Source organism: Bombina bombina, chromosome 10 (assembly GCF_027579735.1).
Source record: "Bombina bombina isolate aBomBom1 chromosome 10, aBomBom1.pri, whole genome shotgun sequence".
Lineage (NCBI taxonomy): Eukaryota > Metazoa > Chordata > Amphibia > Anura > Bombinatoridae > Bombina > Bombina bombina.
In genome coordinates this window covers 38,068,276-38,086,496 of record NC_069508.1, presented here as the reverse complement: position 1 = coordinate 38,086,496, position 18,221 = coordinate 38,068,276, and the positions used below count along the sequence as shown (strand labels likewise).

Here is an 18,221-nt window from a genome sequence, read left to right as displayed (position 1 = left end):
GTCATAAGGTGGCTCTTCTACATAGCTACCATGTGTTCCATTAATTTAGAAAGTGAACATAAATGCAAACATAGTAATACAGGAATTGCTTCATATAACATCCCATGTATGGTGCAATTATATAAGTTTGTATTTATTCTCTTCCATAGATGCTGTGTTACCCACTTGTACAAATACACCCATTTATATGTAGTATTTCCCCTTTTGTCATCTTGATGCTTATTCTTTGTGATTTACTTTTGTGTGTCAAATATTTTCATCAAAATCTTTAATCTTCTTTTCCTTTTCCCACTGCTGCTGGGATCATAGGTCAGCTGGACTCTGTGGATGTTGGAAAGCTCAACGAGCTAGAGAGGACATTGGACGATGCAAAGTCTCAGCTCCGTGATAGTGATCTGGACCGCAAAGTGGCTGAGCTGGAAGAGTCGGCGCGGCTGCAGGACGCAGCACTTGACTCTTATAAACGAGACATTGACCAGATTCTCCGGGACATAGACAACTTGGAGGACATTAAAAACACTCTGCCCCCTGGCTGCTACAACACCCCGTCTATTGAGAAGCCCTAAAGCCAGGCCCTATGGGAAGAAAGGAGGAGGGTTACTTGCATCACCTTCCTCACCAACACCCACGTTTGGCTGTGAAGTGCCTTATTATTCACCCACCCCAGACTGTCTGCCCTATACACTGTCCACTCCATGCCCGCTGAATATTGAACTGAAGAGTTTGGGGTCAACATTTGAAAATGTGTTCCACCTAAATTATCAACCCCATCTCACTTGTAGGTGAGGCGTCCACATTAACTTTCTTATGCTTCTCCATCCATTTACGACATGGAGAGAGGAATGACTGCCTGCAGGCTTCTGCAAGCCTCTTTTTCCACACCAGGGAGAGGGGGGCTATGGCATTCTTCTCAGTCCAGGGGGAAGGTTAAAGAGTTAACTGCATCAGTGCTGAAGATACCTGAGATGCAATGTGTTAACAGCCTTTCTGGCATGCAAGTGGTTAATATGAAGCTATGCTCTGCAGACCTCGTACGTAAGAGGGTTTTGCAGCAATATTCTTTTTGTAAAAATGTTCAGTATACACATACACTACCATGTTCCTCATTAACCAACTGCCTGGGCAACTGCCCTGTAGCTTAGCCAATCAAGCCAGTATTAGCCCTGACAGCACTGCGCCCCAAAGATGTAGGGGGTGGACTTCTTAATTTGCTACAAAGAGGGGTCCTCTAATGTAGGAACTGCAGAATAGCTATTTGCAGAAGTACACATTGTGGCTGCTACCACCCAGGGCAAAAAATCACGATCATTTGTAACAGCAGATACGTTTGACCTGGCATGTCAGAACAGAACATGAAGAATGAATGGTGCAGGGCCATTGTGGTCAGTTCCCCCTTCACAGTTCTGAGATGCCAGTCCTCTGTTACATGTGCTCCTTCAGTACAATAATCCCTCTGTACCCCACCCTGTATGGGGGGGAGTAACCCTTTAAATGACACTGGTGCTATTAATGATTTTGAATTTGCTTGATTCCTGTGAGTGTTCTATATTTTTGTATCTGGATTATAACTCAAGTTGAATGTCTTTCCTTTCAGTTTTGCCTTTTCTTTGTGTAAATATATTCCTAGTTGGGGGAAGGAGGATTAGGAAAACATTCTTCATAGCATTTGTCTTTTCTATGCTATTCACTACATTGTTTCCCCGAACCTCCCATTCTCTATTTCATCCCCTTGTCTGTCTCCCCAAAACACGTAACACAAACCTCTTTACGCAGACACACCTGCAGGGGTCATATTGCAAATCCTCAGCCACCCCCTGAGCTCCCTAACGTGTCTGTTTCCTCTGTTTTGACAAGGTTTAACCCTATTAATGTTAATATCCACTTTTAAGGACCCTCCGCTACCCAGAGATGTGTCGAAATGGATGATGGGGACATCTCTGGCATCAAACATGGTAATCCCCTTTATTAATAAGCAGCAAGCAATGGACTGTTACTGGAACAACAGCCTGTTCAAAAAAAAAAGGGAGGGTCATCTGTGGTCATTTTTGTCCAGGGGAAAAGGGGTTCAACAAAAAAAATCACAACACCTTTTTTATGTATAAAACAGTATTTCTTATTTATAATAAAGTGAATATTTGTAACCCCTTACACTGCGAGTCCTGTTTTTATTTCATGATCTTCTTTAAAAGGGACATTAAACTTAAAAGGATATAATACCCAAGTGATGACGCATATCTGTAAAAAACTGATTAGAAAATGTCATAGAGAATGTTTATGTTAACGAACGGGTTTCACATGGCCATATACAGTGTGTACTGAATTCTTAAATGAAGAAATAAAGAAGCACTTTCATGTTTTCAATACATTAGCTTGGATTGTTATTTTGTTCTGCAAAGTGCGGTTTCTGTTGGATACCTTGATTAGAAAATGTCACTTGAACATCTCTATGTTAAAAAAAAAAAAAAAAAAAAAAAAAAAAGGTATTTTACCTTAACATTTCCTCAGTATCCCCATTTTGTTGGAAAGGGAATATAAGCAGCCAATCAGGATGCTAGTCCCTGGACTTGCAAGGGAATGTGCATCTGGTATGTGCAGGCACAGTCGTATAGTCAGATCCTCTGCACAGGTAGTTGTGGGGGGGGGGGGGGGTTCACTGTGCCAGTGATCTTAAACTCTACACCATTACTTCCATGTTATAAATATATAATTCCACTCCCACCACCTTTTTAACAGCAGCAAAGAGTAAGGTATCTCATTAATAGCAACCTGCTCTAAGTTAACACTTTCTGTGCAGAGTCCTCCTACTCACATACTGGAATAGTTTGTTAAAAGTTTTGCCAATAGCACAAATAGAGAAATGTACATTTTGCATATCTTAGGTAATGTACTGTTAGCAGTTTTAGGCTTTATATTTTAACTTTTGTGTTTAATTTTGATTTTGTTTGTCATAATTGTATAATGCAAAACACAATAAATGAATAAATACAACTATATGCTCCTTATTTCATCTATAAGGAGTCTGGATAAAGATATTCATTTTATTACACCCCACCAAAAAAGTAGTGTATAATTGTGTATTTAAGTTTAGCAAATATAAATATTGTCTGGGCACATTTTGCACCCCCCCCCCCCAGGAACAATTTCTGCAGACGCCCACTGTACCATGTTATAGTCACATGGTGTACTGCCTGCAGCATAGCCATAAAATGAGTGTGCACCTTTAAAGTGAATGTCATTTTAGACATTCCTCCAATCACAGCTTCTCCCCCGGGGGAATCTTGGCCTGAGGCAATGCCGTGATTGGAGGAAGCCGGATTCGTCATTTTGGACCCGAGAAGGGGGCTTGCGATGGACGGAGGAATCGCTGCAGCGGCTGTCAGGATTAAAAAGTAAGTATTTGAAGAAAACAAGTGAAATGTATATTTCTTTCATGTAATTGGCAAGAGTCCATGAGCTAGTGAAGTATGGGATATACAATCCTACCAGGAGGGGCAAAGTTTCCCAAACCTCAAAATTCCTATAAATACACCCCTCACCACACCCACAATTCAGTTTTACAAACTTTGCCTCCCTATGGAGGTGGTGAAGTAAGTTTGTGCTTGATTTTCTTCTGTGATATGCGCTTCTCAGCATTTTAAAGCCCGATTCCTCTCAGAGTACAGTGAAGAGATGTGAAGAAAGTATCGCCTATTGATTTTATGGTTTTCCTCACGGGAAATCTTTTTAAAGGTTCTCTTTTAACGGTTGTAGAGATTAATCTCCTACCTCCCTTTTCAGATCAACGATATACTCTTATATATATACCATTACCTCTACTGTTACTGTTTCAGTACTGGTTTGGCTATCTGCTATATGTGGATGGGTGTCTTTTGGTAAGTATGTTTTCATTACTTAAGACACTCTCAGCTATGGTTTGACACTTTGTTTTAATATAAAGTTCTAAATATATGTATTGTACTTATATTTGCTATGAGTCAGGTTTATGTATATTTCCTTTTGCAGACTATCAGTTTCAAAATTTTGTAAACATATTTAGGAAGTTATTTTTTTTTACCTGGGGTATAGTCTCTTTTTTTTCAAATTTACTGTTTTTTCATAAATTTTCGTGGGCAAAATTAGGCTTGCGTGGTTGCAAAATGCTGATATTTATTTGCGTCGTTCTTGGCACAAGAATTTTTGTTGGTGCAAAGGTACGTTCAGTGTCGCAAATTCATAATTTCCGGCGTCTTAGTTGACGCCAGGTTTCCTTGCACAAGGTTGCGTCTGCCATGATGTGAGTTGCGTCATTTCCGGATGTTGCGTTGTGCATCATACTTGGCACCAAATATTTTCATTATTTAAAACCCACTTCCTATATGCCTCTTGCCTTTTTCTATGCTCAGAAGGCTTTGCTGTTGGCATTTTTTTCCCATTAATGAAACTACCATATAAGGAAATTGATCATTTTGCTTTATATGTTGTTTTTTTTCTCTTACATTTGCAAGATGTCTCAATCTGATCCTGTCTCTGAAACCACTGTTGGATCCCTGCTGCCTGATAAGTTCTACCAAAGCTAAGTGTATCTGTTGTAAGTTAGTGGAGATAATATCTCCAGCTGTGGTATGTAATAGTTGTCATGATAAGCTTTTACACTCAGAGAATGTATCCTTCAGTACTAGTGCAATGCCTGTTGTTCCTTCAACATCTAATGTACATGATATCCCTGTGAATATAAAAGATTTTATTGCTGATGCGATTCAGAAGACTCTGCTATTCCGCTTTCTAATAAACGTAAAAGGTATTTTTAAACTTCTCATAAAGTTGATGAAATTTCGAATGACCGACAATATACTGAATTATCCTCCTCTGATGAGGATCTATCTGATTCAGAAGATCCTACCTCAGATATTGATACTGACAAATCTACTTATCTCTTTAAGATGGAGTATATTCGTTCTTTGTTAAGAGGTGTTGATTACTTTGGATATTGAGGAAACTAGTCCTCTTGATACTAAAACTAGTAAACGTTTAAATTCTGTTTATAAACCTCCTGTGTTTACTTCAGAGGTTTTTCCAGTTCCTGATGCTATTTCTGATATGATTTCAAAGGAATGGAATAGGCCTGGTACTTTTATTCCTTCTGTTAGGTTTAAAAAGTTTTATCCTTTGCCAACAGTTAGACTGGAGTTTTTGGAAAAAAATCTCCAAAGTTAATGGGGCTATTTCTACTCTTGACAAACGTACTAATATCCCTATGGAAGATAGTACTTCCTTTAAGGACCCTTTAGATAGGAAACTTGAATCTTATCTAAGGAAAGCTTATTTATATTCTGGCTATTTCTATGGCTGATGTTGCAGCTGCATCAACTTTTTGGTTGGAAAGCTTAGCGCAACAGGAAACAGATCCTGATTTGTCTAGCATTGTTCGCTTGCTTCAACATACTAATCATTTTATCTGTGATGCCATTTTTGATATCATCAAAATTGATGTTAGATCTAGGAATTTAGCTATTTTAGCTAGAAGAGCCTTGTGGCTCAAATATTGGAATGCTGACATGGTATCCAAGTCTAGATGACTATCTTTCTTTCCAAGGTAACAATTTATTTGGTTCTCAGTTGGATTCGATTATTTCAACTGTCACTGGGGGGAAGGGAGTTTTTTTACCTCAGGATTAAAGATCTAAGGGTAAATCTAAAGCTTCTAATTGTTTTCGTTCTTTTCGACAGAATAAGGAACAGAAAGCCAATCCTTCCCCCAAAGAATCTGGTTCCAATTGGAAACCTCCTTCAAGTTGGAATAAATCCAAGCCGTTTAAGAAACTAAAGCCAGCCCCCAAGTCTGCATGAAGTTGCGGCCCTCATTCCAGCTCAGTTGGTGGGGGGGCAGATTACATTTTTTCCAAAATCAATGGATTCAGAGTATTGTCTATCGAGGGTATCAAATAGGATTCAGAGTAAGATCTCCTGTGAGAAGATTTGTGTCTGTCACGCGTCCCAGCAAATCCAGTGAAGGCGCTCAGGCTTTTCTGAAGTGTGTTTCAGATCTAGAGCTTTCAGGGGTAATTATACCAGTTCCGTTTCAGGAACAGGGTCTGGGTTTTATTCAAATCTATTCATTGTCCCAAAGAAAGAAAATTCATTCAGGCCAGTTCTGGATTTCAAAATGGTGACTATAAGGACTATTCTGCCTTTTGTTCAGCAAGATCATTATATGTCCACGATATACTTACAGGATGCATATCTTCATATTCCGATTCATCCAGAGCACTATCGGTTTCTGAGATTTTCTTTTATAGACAAGCAATACCAATTTGTCGCTCTTCCATTTGGCCTAGCGACAGCTCCAAGAATTTTTTTTAAATTTCTTGGTGCCTTACTCTCTGTAATCAGAGAACAGGGTATTGCAGTGTTTCCTTATTTGGACGATATCTTGGTACTAGCTCAGTCTTTACATTCTGCCGAATCTCACACAAATCAACTAGTGTTGTTTCTTCAAAGACATGGTTGGAGGATCAATTTACCAAAATGTTCCTTGATTCCTCAGACAAGGGTCACCTTTTTAGGTTTCCAGATAGATTCAGTGTCCATGACTCTGTCTTTAACAGACAAGAGACAAATAAAATTGGTTTCAGTAGCTATGTGCATGGAAGTTTTAGGTCTCATGACTGCAGCATCGGACTCTATCCCCTTTTCTCGTTTTCATATGAGACCTCTCGAGCTTTGTATGCTAAATCAATGGTGCAGGGATTATACAAAGATATCACAATTAATATCCTTAAATCTCACTCTCTCTGACTTGGTGGTTAGATCACCATTATATAGTTCAAGGGGCCTCTTTTGTTCGTGCAACCTGGACTGTAATCACAACAGATTCAAGTCTTTAAGGTTGTGGTGCTGTCTGGGGATCTCAGACAGCACAAGGGGTTTGAAAATCTCAAGAGTCGAGGTTACCAATCAATATTTTAGAACTTCGTACTATTTTCAGGGCTCTTCAGGTTTGGCCTCTTTTAAAGAGAGAACCGTTCATTTGTTTTCAGACAGACAATATCACAACTGTGGCATATGTCAATCATCAAGGTGGGACTCTCAGTCCACTAGCTGTGAAAGAAGTATCTCGGATACTTTTTTGGGCAGAATCCAGCTCTTGTCATTTCTGTGGTCCATATCCCAGGTGTAGACAATTGGGAAGCGGATTATTTCAGCCGTCAGACTTTACATCTGGGGGAGTGGTCGCTCCATCCAGATGTGTTTTTTCAGATGTGGGGTCTTCCAGAAATCTCATGGCTTCACATCTAAACAAGAAACTTCCTAGGTACCTGTCCCGGTCCAGGGGATCCTCAGGTGGAGTGGGTGGATGCGTTAGCAGTTCCTTGGTTTTACCAAGCTGCTTATATCTTCCCGCCTCTAGTTCTTCTTCCAAGAGTGATCTCCAAGATCATCATGGAACATTCGTTTGTGTTTCTGGTAGCACCAGCATGGCCTCACAGGTTCTGGTATGCAGATCTTGTCCTGATGTCCAGTTGCCAACCTTGGCCACTTACTTTAAGACCAGACCTGTCTCAAGGGCCGTTTTTCCATCAGGATCTCAAATTATTAAATTTGAAGGTATGGAAATTGAACGCCTAGTGCTTAGTCATAGAGGTTTCTCTGACTCAGTAATTGATACTATGTTACAGTCTCGTAAATCTTACATAAATTATGTTTTTGATTAAATAAAGTGCCCTTGTTTTTAATAGGATTATTAAAAACCGGTCACAGATTCATCTACATTGACATTCACTTTAAGCCTGTGTTTTGCTGAAGCTCTTCATACAAAAAACACTGAAGCAGAGGTACCAGGAATGTGTTCTACTTTCTGTATGCCCAGCATGCCATTTGGGGAAAAAGCAGTTATGGACCACAGTGGGTGTGTATAGTATATTATATTATATATATATATATATATATATATATATATATATATATATATATATACAGGGAGTGCAGAATTATTAGGCAAGTTGTATTATTGAGGATTAATTTTATTATTGAACAACAACCATGTTCTCAATGAACCCAAAAAACTAATTAATATCAAAGCTGAATATTTTTGGAAGTAGTTTTTAGTTTTTTAGTTTTAGCTATTTTAGGGGGATATCTGTGTGTGCAGGTGACTATTACTGTGCATAATTATTAGGCAACTTAACAAAAAACAAATATATACCCATTTCAATTATTTATTTTTACCAGTGAAACCAATATAACATCTCAACATTCACAAATATACATTTCTGACATTCAAAAACAAAACAAAAACAAATCAGTGACCAATATAGCCACCTTTCTTTGCAAGGACACTCAAAAGCCTGCCATCCATGGATTCTGTCAGTGTTTTGATCTGTTCACCATCAACATTGCGTGCAGCAGCAACCACAGCCTCCCAGACACTGTTCAGAGAGGTGTACTGTTTTCCCTCCTTGTAAATCTCACATTTGATGATGGACCACAGGTTCTCAATGGGGTTCAGATCAGGTGAACAAGGAGGCCATGTCATTAGATTTTCTTCTTTTATACCCTTTCTTGCCAGCCACGTTGTGGAGTACTTGGACGCGTGTGATGGAGCATTGTCCTGCATGAAAATCATGTTTTTCTTGAAGGATGCAGACTTCTTCCTGTACCACTGCTTGAAGAAGGTGTCTTCCAGAAACTGGGAGTTGAGCTTGACTCCATCCTCAACCCGAAAAGGCCCCACAAGCTCATCTTTGATGATACCAGCCCAAACCAGTACTCCACCTCCACCTTGCTGGCGTCTGAGTCGGACTGGAGCTCTCTGCCCTTTACCAATCCAGCCACGGGCCCATCAAGACTCACTCTCATTTCATCAGTCTATAAAACCTTAGAAAAATCAGTCTTGAGATATTTCTTGGCCCAGTCTTGACGTTTCAGCTTGTGTGTCTTGTTCAGTGGTGGTCGTCTTTTTCAGCCTTTCTTACCTTGGCCATGTCTCTGAGTATTGCACACCTTGTGCTTTTGGGCACTCCAGTGATGTTGCAGCTCTGAAATATGGCCAAACTGGTGGCAAGTGGCATCTTGGCAGCTGCACGCTTGACTTTTCTCAGTTCATGGGCAGTTATTTTGCGCCTTGGTTTTTCCACACGCTTCTTGCGACCCTGTTGACTATTTTGAATGAAACGCTTGATTGTTCGATGATCACGCTTCAGAAGCTTTGCAATTTTAAGAGTGCTGCATCCCTCTGCAAGATATCTCAATATTTTTGACTTTTCTGAGCCTGTCAAGTCCTTCTTTTGACCCATTTTGCCAAAGGAAAGGAAGTTGCCTAATAATTATGCACACCTGATATAGGGTGTTGATGTCATTAGACCACACCCCTTCTCATTACAGAGATGCACATCACCTAATATGCTTAATTGGTAGTAGGCTTTCGAGCCTATACAGCTTGGAGTAAGACAACATGCATAAAGAGGATGATGTGGTCAAAATACTCATTTGCCTAATAATTCTGCACTCCCTGTATCTCCTAACCCCCACTGGAAGTGTAATTTTTTTGGCTGGCTATGTTTACACAGCTTTTCTATAGCCTATTCTTTAATATTGAAATTGTCGGTATATGTGGGGATACCACAGGCAAAAGCAGCCAATTTAAATGCCCCAAATAAAGGTAAATGAGGTATTTTTACGCAAGGTAATACACTCCAGCAGGTAAAGTGGATAAATAGGAAGAAAATAAAGGGGATACTGACATATATGTTCACTACTAAGTGCATATGCTTTTATTTTGTATGTTTAGTGTCCCTTTAAGAATAAAGTTGTCACATCTCAGATTACAGTGATTTTTTTCCTTTAGTTTGCTAGGTAAAAATATAGTGATGGAGAGACCATTTTATTTAACATTACTTTAACATTAAATGGACATAAAACCCAAAATATTTCTTTTATGATTCAGAGAGAACATTTTAGAACAATTTTAAACAACTTTCCAATGTACTTCTTCTATAACATTTTCTTTGTTTCTTGTTATCTTTTGTTGAAAAGCAGGAAGGTAAGTTGAAGCGTGTGCACGTGTCTACAGAACTATATGGCAGTTTTGCAACAGTGTTGTACATTAGCACGGGCACTAGATGGCAGCACTATTTCTTCCCATGTGGAATTTCAGACATGGGCACGCTACCTATCCAGATATCTCTTCAACAAAGAATAACATGAGAATGAAGCAAATCTGATTATAGAAGTAAATTGGAAACTCTTTGTATTCTCTATCTGAAAAATGTAAGAAAAAAATCTGGGGTTCATGTCCCTTTAAATTGTAACGCATTTCTTGACTCCATATTTGGCTAGATACTCTGAGCTCCAATAATAATTATCTAATAGATTGGCTTCTTCTTATAGATGTTCCTTCTCTATATTCTGTAGGTAGGAAGTTCCAGAAATAAATATGGTGTCAACCAACAAGTAAAAATGACACTCCTATGGTTCAGACTATACTTTTTCTTCTTAAAGACACAATGAGACTACAGATCATCTTCATTACTTATGGGATATTCACTTCCTGGTCAGCAGGAATAGGCAAAGAGCACCACAGCAGAGCTGCTAAATAGCTCCTCCCTTCCCTCCCACCCCAGTCATTCTCTTAGCCTACATTAGTGATAGGAAGCAGGTAAAGTGTGGTGTTAAGATTCTTCAAACAAGAGTTTTTTGTTTTATGAGTAGTGCCAGAGAGTGCTACTTTGTTCCGGGGTGTAGCCTAGTCCATATCAGTCTCTACAGTAGAGCTCTGGTGGCTTTAGAGCTATGGGAACTGGTGGGACATAATTCTCACTGCGCCTCCATTTTCAGCTGCCCCATATCCTTCAGGCTGAGATTACTGACTCAGCATTGCTTATCTCTCAGGCCAATGTGAGGGAGAGGACCTTGGGAACTGCCCTACTGCCAGGCAGTGTTTGAGGTAAGTGCTGCCTTTTTCTTGGATCTAAGAAGTCTGTGTTTGTTTCATTAGCACAACGGTACATAAGGGGTTAATGGTAAACCTTACTTATGTGGGGACAGTTTCAGACTTTCAGAAAAGAAGTCTTACTTGGGAAGTGATTAGGTGGAGGCACTGGGGCTGGAGTTATGTTGCTAAGTGGTTTCACTTTATTTTTTTTCGCTGAGAGGGAGGCAGAGACTTGCAGCACGCCCATGAAGGGCGGACTTCCTGTTTTTTGGAGCCTCTGTTTGTAGCACTATTTCCAAGCAGTTGCAGGTCTTCAGATGTGTTGTACTGGGGTTTATCTGGGGTAGAGCAGCATGTAGAACACTTTTCATGCGCTTTTAGCACAGATGCGGTCCTAGTTCGTTTTTTCTGGCAAGTTGCAGTAACGTATCGTTTCTACAAGGGATCCGGTAGAATTGGTTAAGATAGGAGCACCTCAGCAGGTTGCTGTGGTGCAGAGGTTTAATTATTGCTTAAAATTTCTAACCACTTTTTAACTACAGCAAAATTAGCAGTTTGTCAAGAGAGAAAAAACGTTTAAATTTAAAGAGACAGTAACGGTTTTTGATAATTTAATTTTATTGTTATTCCCAGTATTTTTTCTGCTCAGTGCCAATATTTTATGTGAAAAAATGGACCAAGATGAGGTGCAAGCTGTTACATGTGCTTTATGTCTTGATGCAAATGTGGAACCACCAATCCCTTTCTGTCCTACATGTATTGAAAGGACTGTGAATTTTAGGGATAACATTTTTGCTAAGCCAATCTCCTCTCAGACAGATTGTCAGGGTGCCAGGAATCAGACTGAGATGAGAAGTGCAAAAATAATCACATCTTTATTAATAGCAAAAAATAAAAAGTCCACAAGTCAAATAAGCCAGGAGTCAAAAACAGAGCAAGCCAGGGATCAGGAACTAGGAAGGACGTCAGGCAGCCAGGTAATACACAGGAACTCTCACAAACAGGTCTGAGACAACGCAAAGGCAAAGCAAACTGAACAGAGGCCCTTTAAATAGTAAGTGTTGACATCACAATTCTGAGACTGCATCCTGTTTCACACGGATGATGCACACCAGTCTGGCCATAAAAGGAAGTGCAGGAAATGAGCAGCATCCCCACAATGCACCATAGTCAGCAAGAGAGGTGGGTAAAATGGCTGCCAGCAGCACATAGCAAACAAAACAGGGAAAAAACCCTGACACAGATGTTGTCCAAGAGTCCTCTGAGGAGGGTCAATTTCTGCAGCAACTTTCTCCTCAAGTGTCCCAAAAATGATAGCCCTCACCAGCAGTGCCCTACACTTCTACTGTAGTTCCTTCTGGAATTTCACTACAGGACATAGCTTCTCTTATGTCTACTACTATCTCTGATGCTCTGTCTGCCTTTCCAATGTTGCAGGGCCATCGCAAGAGAAAGTCCATTTCTGCAGTTAGCGAGGTTTCCAATGCTGTGTTTGCTATCTCAGAAGTCTCTTCACAGAGATCTGAGGAAGAGGTTCCTGCTCTGGCATCTGAAGGAGAAATCTCAGATTCAGGAGGAGGTTTCACCTTTGATAGTGGCGGCTGGTGACTTTTGAAGATGGGGAAGCACTAGCCCCGCCCCTCAGATGGCTCCGCCCATTTTATTGTGTGTATGTGTATATATATATATATATATATATATATATATATATACACACATACATACATACACACACACACACTATGCCAGTTACCTTAACACATTCTTGTACAAGGTGAGGGCAGTGTGTTATGTGTATTACTGTGTGTTGTATGTACATAACTAACCTGAAAGACAAGAGCACCACATACACCCTGCAGTTACTATATATATTTATATATATATATATATATATATATATATATATATATACTGGGTACAAGAGTCCTGTTACTGGGGCAGTATAAGGACATATATATATATATTTTTTATATTTATAAAGTCCTTATACTGCCCCAGTGACAGGACTCTTGTACCCAGTATATATATATATATATATATATATATATATATACACCCAGAGACAAGCAGAATACACTTTTTAATAATGTTTAATACACACACTGTCTGACACTAAAGTAGCCAGCCATCATAGCAAGCCACTATCCTGACACCCAGAGACAAGCAGACAGTATATGTATTAAACATTATTAAAAAATGTATTCTGTTTGTCTCTGGGTGTCAGGATAGTGGCTTGCTATGGCTGGCTACTTTAGTGTCAGACAGTGTATGTATTAAACAACAGTATGCTGCTTACTTTCCATCTGTCTGTTCTGAATACTTTCTCTCTCCACTTGCCATAGAAACACAGATCTGCAATTATAAAGGTAAAGAAAAAAAAAGAAACTGCTTGTTGAACTGTTTACTGCGGCAATATCATGAGGGCTGGAGCATTGTAATCAGTTCAACAAGCAGTTTCTTTTTTTTTTTCTTTACCTTTAATTCCCGATCTGTGTTTCTAGGACAAGGGGAGAGAGAAAGTATTCAGAACAGACAGATGAAAAGTAAGCAGCATGCTGTACTGTACGGTAGCACTAGTTTTTCCCTGAAATCTGAGCCTTGCTAGCACTTACCCTCCCTGTGCTGCTGCTGCCCCCCTCACTGACTGTTCTCTTCCCGGGCCGGGCTGGACAAATGCCTCTCACTGAGCTCCTCTCAGCTCAACGACTATCTCCGCAATGAGATTTCGCGCCGTTGAGCTGGGAGGAGCTTGTGAAGCGTCATCACGTGACTGTGAGTGATGACGCTCTTCTGTGTCACTGGCTGCTGCCTGTCTCTCTCGTTAACACCTCCCACAGCTCGCACAGGCTGAAGTGTGCAATCAGCAGAGTATGGGGATGGGGAGGCTGGGAGCTGCACAGCAGGCAAATTTAGTATGCGCATAGACACACTGCCATAGTTTAGCTGTACTGTCTACTGTGTAATAATAAAAAAATAAAAAAAAAATTTAACATTATTAAAAAACTGTTTGGATTTTATTGTTTTCTGGGGGTCAAAAAAATATAATTTTTCCAGTAGGGGGCTATTGAAAAAATTATATTTTTTTTCTTCTGTTTTTTTTTTCTTTCTTCTCTGGGCTGCTGGGGAAGGCACGTGCGAGTGTGCTCAAATGGAGGAGCCTCCACTGACCTTTGACCAACTCAGAAGTGGTATCTTTCAGGTTTAAACTGGAACATCTTCGTCTCTTACTTAGGGAGGTTTTAATTACCCTAGATGATAGTGACTCCACAGTGATGGTTGTCCCCCCAAAGTCTAGCAAATTAGACAGATATTATGAGGTACCTTCCTTTACAGATGTTTTTCCAGTTCCCAAGAAGGCCTCTGAAATTATTAATAGAGAATGCGAGAGACCTGGTATTCCTTTCTCTCCTCCTATTTTCAAGAAGATGTTTCTTATAGCTGACTTAGTTAAAGAGGTTTGGCAAACTGTTCCTAAGGTACTTCAAGGGATTCTCTTCCTCTTCTCCCTCAACTAAGCAGGAACAAGCTAAATCTAATTGGAGACCCGCCCAATCTTGGAATAAGGGTAAGCAATCCAAGAAGGCGGCCAATGACTCCAAGACAGCATGAAGGTTTTGCCCCTGATCCGGGACAAATGGATCTGGTAGGGGCAGACTTTCTTTTTTTGCTCAAGCCTGGGTTCGGGATGTTCAGGATCCCTGGACTATAGAAATAGTGTCTCAGGGATACAAGCTGGGGTTCAAAATTTGTCCTCCCAGGGGCAGGTTTCTCATTTCAAGGTTATCTGCAGACCAGACAAAAAGAGAGGCGTTCTTACATTGTGTAGAAGACCTCTTAGCTCTGGGAGTGATCGTTCCCGTTCCACCTCAAGATCAAGGTATGGGATTCTATTCCAATCTGTTTGTGGTTCCCAAGAAGGAAGGAACCTTCAGACCAATTCTAGACCTCAAGAGTCTAAACAAGTTTCCCAGAGTGCCATCCTTCAGGATGGAAACTATTCGTTCCATCCTTTCCTTGATCCAGGAGGGGTCAGTTTATGACAACAGTAGATTTAAAGGACACATACCTGCATGTTCCCATTCACAGGGATCATCACAGGTTCTTAAGGTTTGCCTTTCTAGACAAGCATTTCCAGTTTGTGGCTCTTCCTTTCGGTCTTGCCACGGCTCCCAGAATCTTCACAAAGGTTCTGGGGTCTCTTCTTGCGGTGCTTCGTTCAAGAGGCATCACAGTGGCGCCGTATCTGGACGATATCCTAGTTCAGACGCCATCCTTTCAGCTAGCAAAATCACACACGGACCTGGTAGTGGCTTTTTTTAAGGTCACACGGATGGAAGGTGAATCTAGAAAAGAGCTCTTTAGTTCCTAATACAAGAGTGACCTTTCTAGGGACCATCATAGACTCTCTGTCTATGAAGATTTTTCTGACAGAAGTCGGGAAATTAAAGATTATCGATACTTGTCGAGCTCTGCAATCTTCTCCTTGTCCTTCTGTGGCCCAGTGCATGGAGTTAATAGGTCTGATGGTAGCGGCAATGGACATCGTCCTGTTTGCTCGCTTTCATCTCAGAGCTCTGCAGTTGGACATGCTCAAACAATGGAACGGAGCTTATTTGAACTTGTCCCCTCGACTTCTATTGGCACAGGAGACAAGGGAGTCACTTCTTTGGTGATTGTCTCTAGATCATCTCTCCCAGGGAACATGTTTTTCGCAGACCATCCTGGGAGATTGTGAAAACAGATGCCAGCCTTCAGGGGTGGGGAGCAGTTTGGGGCTCCCTAAGGGCTATGGGGATATGGTCTCAGACAGTCTCTTTTGCCCATAAACATTATGGAACTGAGAGCGATCTACAATGCTCTCCTGACCTGGCCTCAGCTAGTTTCGGTTCAGTTTATCAGGTTCCAGACGGACAACATAACGTCAGTGGCCTACATCAATCATCAGGGAGGAACAAGGAGTTCCTTAGCGATGACACATGTTTTCAAAATAATTCAGTGGGCGGAGGCCCATTCTTGTTGTCTGTCGGCAATCCACATCTCAGGGGTGGACAACTGGGAGGCGGATTTTCTGAGCAAACAGACCTTTCATCCGGGAGAGTGGGAACTTCATCTGGACGTGTTCTCCAGTCTGATCCTTAAGTGGGTTCAGCCGGAGTTGGATCTCATGGCATCCAGGCAGAATGCCAAACTTCCCAGGTACGGGTCGAGATCCAGAGATCCTCAGGTGGAGCTGATAGATGCTCTGGCGGCCCCTTGGTCCTTCAGTCTAACATATCTGTTTCCTCCTTTTGCTCTCTTTCCGCGAGTGATTGCTCTGATCAAATAGGAAAGGGCTTCAGTTATTCTCATAGCACCAGCCTGGCCTCGCAGGATCTGGTATGCAGACCTGGTGGAGATGTCGTCTCTACCTCCTTGGAGGCTTCCGCTTCGAAAGGACCTTTTGATTCAGGGACCCTTCCATCATCCAAATCTAGATTCTCTGAAGCTGACTGCTTGTAGATTGAACGGTTGATTCTAGCCAAGCGAGGTTTTTCTGACTTTGTCATAGACACTTTGATTCAGGCTCGTAAGCCTGTCACTAGAAAGATTTATCACAAGATTTGCCGTAAATACCTTTATTGGTGTGAATCCAAGGGCTACTCCTGGAGTAGAGTTAGGATTCCTAGGATTTTATCTTTTCTCCAGGAAGGATTGGAGAAAGGATTATCTGCAAGTTCTTTAAAGGGTCAAATTTCAGCATTATCTATCCTGTTACACAAGCGTCTAGCTGATGTCCCTGATGTTCAGTCTTTTTGTCAGGCCTTAACCAGAATTAGGCCTGTGTTTAGACCAGTTACTCCTCCATGGAGTCTTAATTTAGTTCTCAAGGTTCTTCAAGGGGTTCCATTTGAACCTATGCATTCCTTAGATATCAAGTTGTTATCTTGGAAGGTTTTATTTTTGGTAGCGATTTATTCTGCTCGTAGAGTGTCTGAACTTTCAGCATTACAATGTGAGCCCCCTTACCTTATTTTTCTTGCGTATAAGGTTGTCTTACGTACGAAATTCGGAACATTAATCAGGAAATTGTTGTACCTTCCTTGTGTCCTAATCCTCCTTCTAAGAAGGAGAGGCTCTTACACAATTTGGATGTAGTTCGTGCTTTAAAGTTTTTTTTACTGGCGACTAAAGACTTTCGCCAGTTTTCCTCTTTGTTTGTGGTATTTTCAGGCAAACATAGGGGACAGAAAGCTACGGCTGTTTCTCTTTCTTTTTGGCTGAAGAGTATTATACGTTTGGCTTACGAAACTGCTGGACAGCAGCCTCCTGAGTGGATTACGGCTCATTCCACTAGAGCTGTTGCTTCCTCATGGGCATTCAAAAATGAAGCTTCTGTGGAACAGATTTGCAAGGCTGCAGCTTGGTCTTTTCTTCACACTTTTACAAAATTTTACAAATTTGATACTTTTGCCTCGGCTGAGGCGGCTATTGGGAGAAAGGTTCTTCATGCAGTGGTGCCTTCCGTTTAGGTATCCTGTCTTGTCCCTCCCGTATCATCCGTGTACTCTAGCTTGGGTATTGGATCCCATTAGTAATTAAGATGATCCGTGGACTCATCGTGTCTTTAAGAAGAAAAGAAAATGTATGCTTACCTGATAAATTTATTTCTTCTTAGACACGATGAGTCCACGGCCCGCCCTGTCATTTTTAGACAGGATGTTTTCTATTGTAAACTTCAGTCACCTCTGCACCTTGGCTTTTCCTTTCTCTTCCTAACTTCGGTCGAATAACTGGAGTGGGACGGAAGGGAGGAGCTATTTAGCAGCTCTGCTGTGGTGCTCTTTGCCTCTTCCTGCTGACCAGGAAGTAAATATCCCATAAGTAATGAAGATCATCCGTGGACTGGTGTCTAAGAAGAAATACATTTATCAGGTAAGCATACATTTTCTTTGTAAGAGCCTTTTCAGTTTATTTCTATTAACTTCTCATTTGACTTTGGTCTATTGGTATCTTTTGTTGAAAAACATACTTAGATAGGCTCATGAGCAGCAATGCACTTCTGGAAACTAGCTGGTGATTGGTGGCTGCACATACTGTATATGCCTCTTATTACACTCTCACCAGATATGTTCGTTGAACTCCCAGTAGTGCATTTCTGCTCTGGAGCTGACTTTGGGCTCGTAATAAGATTTGCACGAGGTTGCAAACCGATAAATTTGCTGTCAGAAGCAATTTTGTGTATCGACTGCTTCCGATGGCGCCGCGTTATACCACAATATCGGAAGTCAGAGTACGGCTGCTGAAAATATTTTCATGTCTCATAGAAAGTATT

The 18,221-nt window shown here is 40.9% G+C and overlaps 1 protein-coding gene across 1 annotated transcript in view; it reads left to right on the top strand.

The window, feature by feature from the left end:
• Positions 1 to 2,148, top strand: part of LAMC1 (laminin subunit gamma 1) — a 245,097-nt gene extending 242,949 nt beyond the window's left edge. The window contains exon 28 of the mRNA XM_053693980.1: positions 310 to 2,148. Within this exon, the coding sequence (XP_053549955.1) occupies positions 310 to 566 (257 nt within the window). The 3' untranslated portion in view covers positions 567 to 2,148. The remainder of the gene's footprint in view (positions 1 to 309) is intronic.
• The last annotated feature ends 16,073 nt before the right edge of the window (positions 2,149 to 18,221 follow it).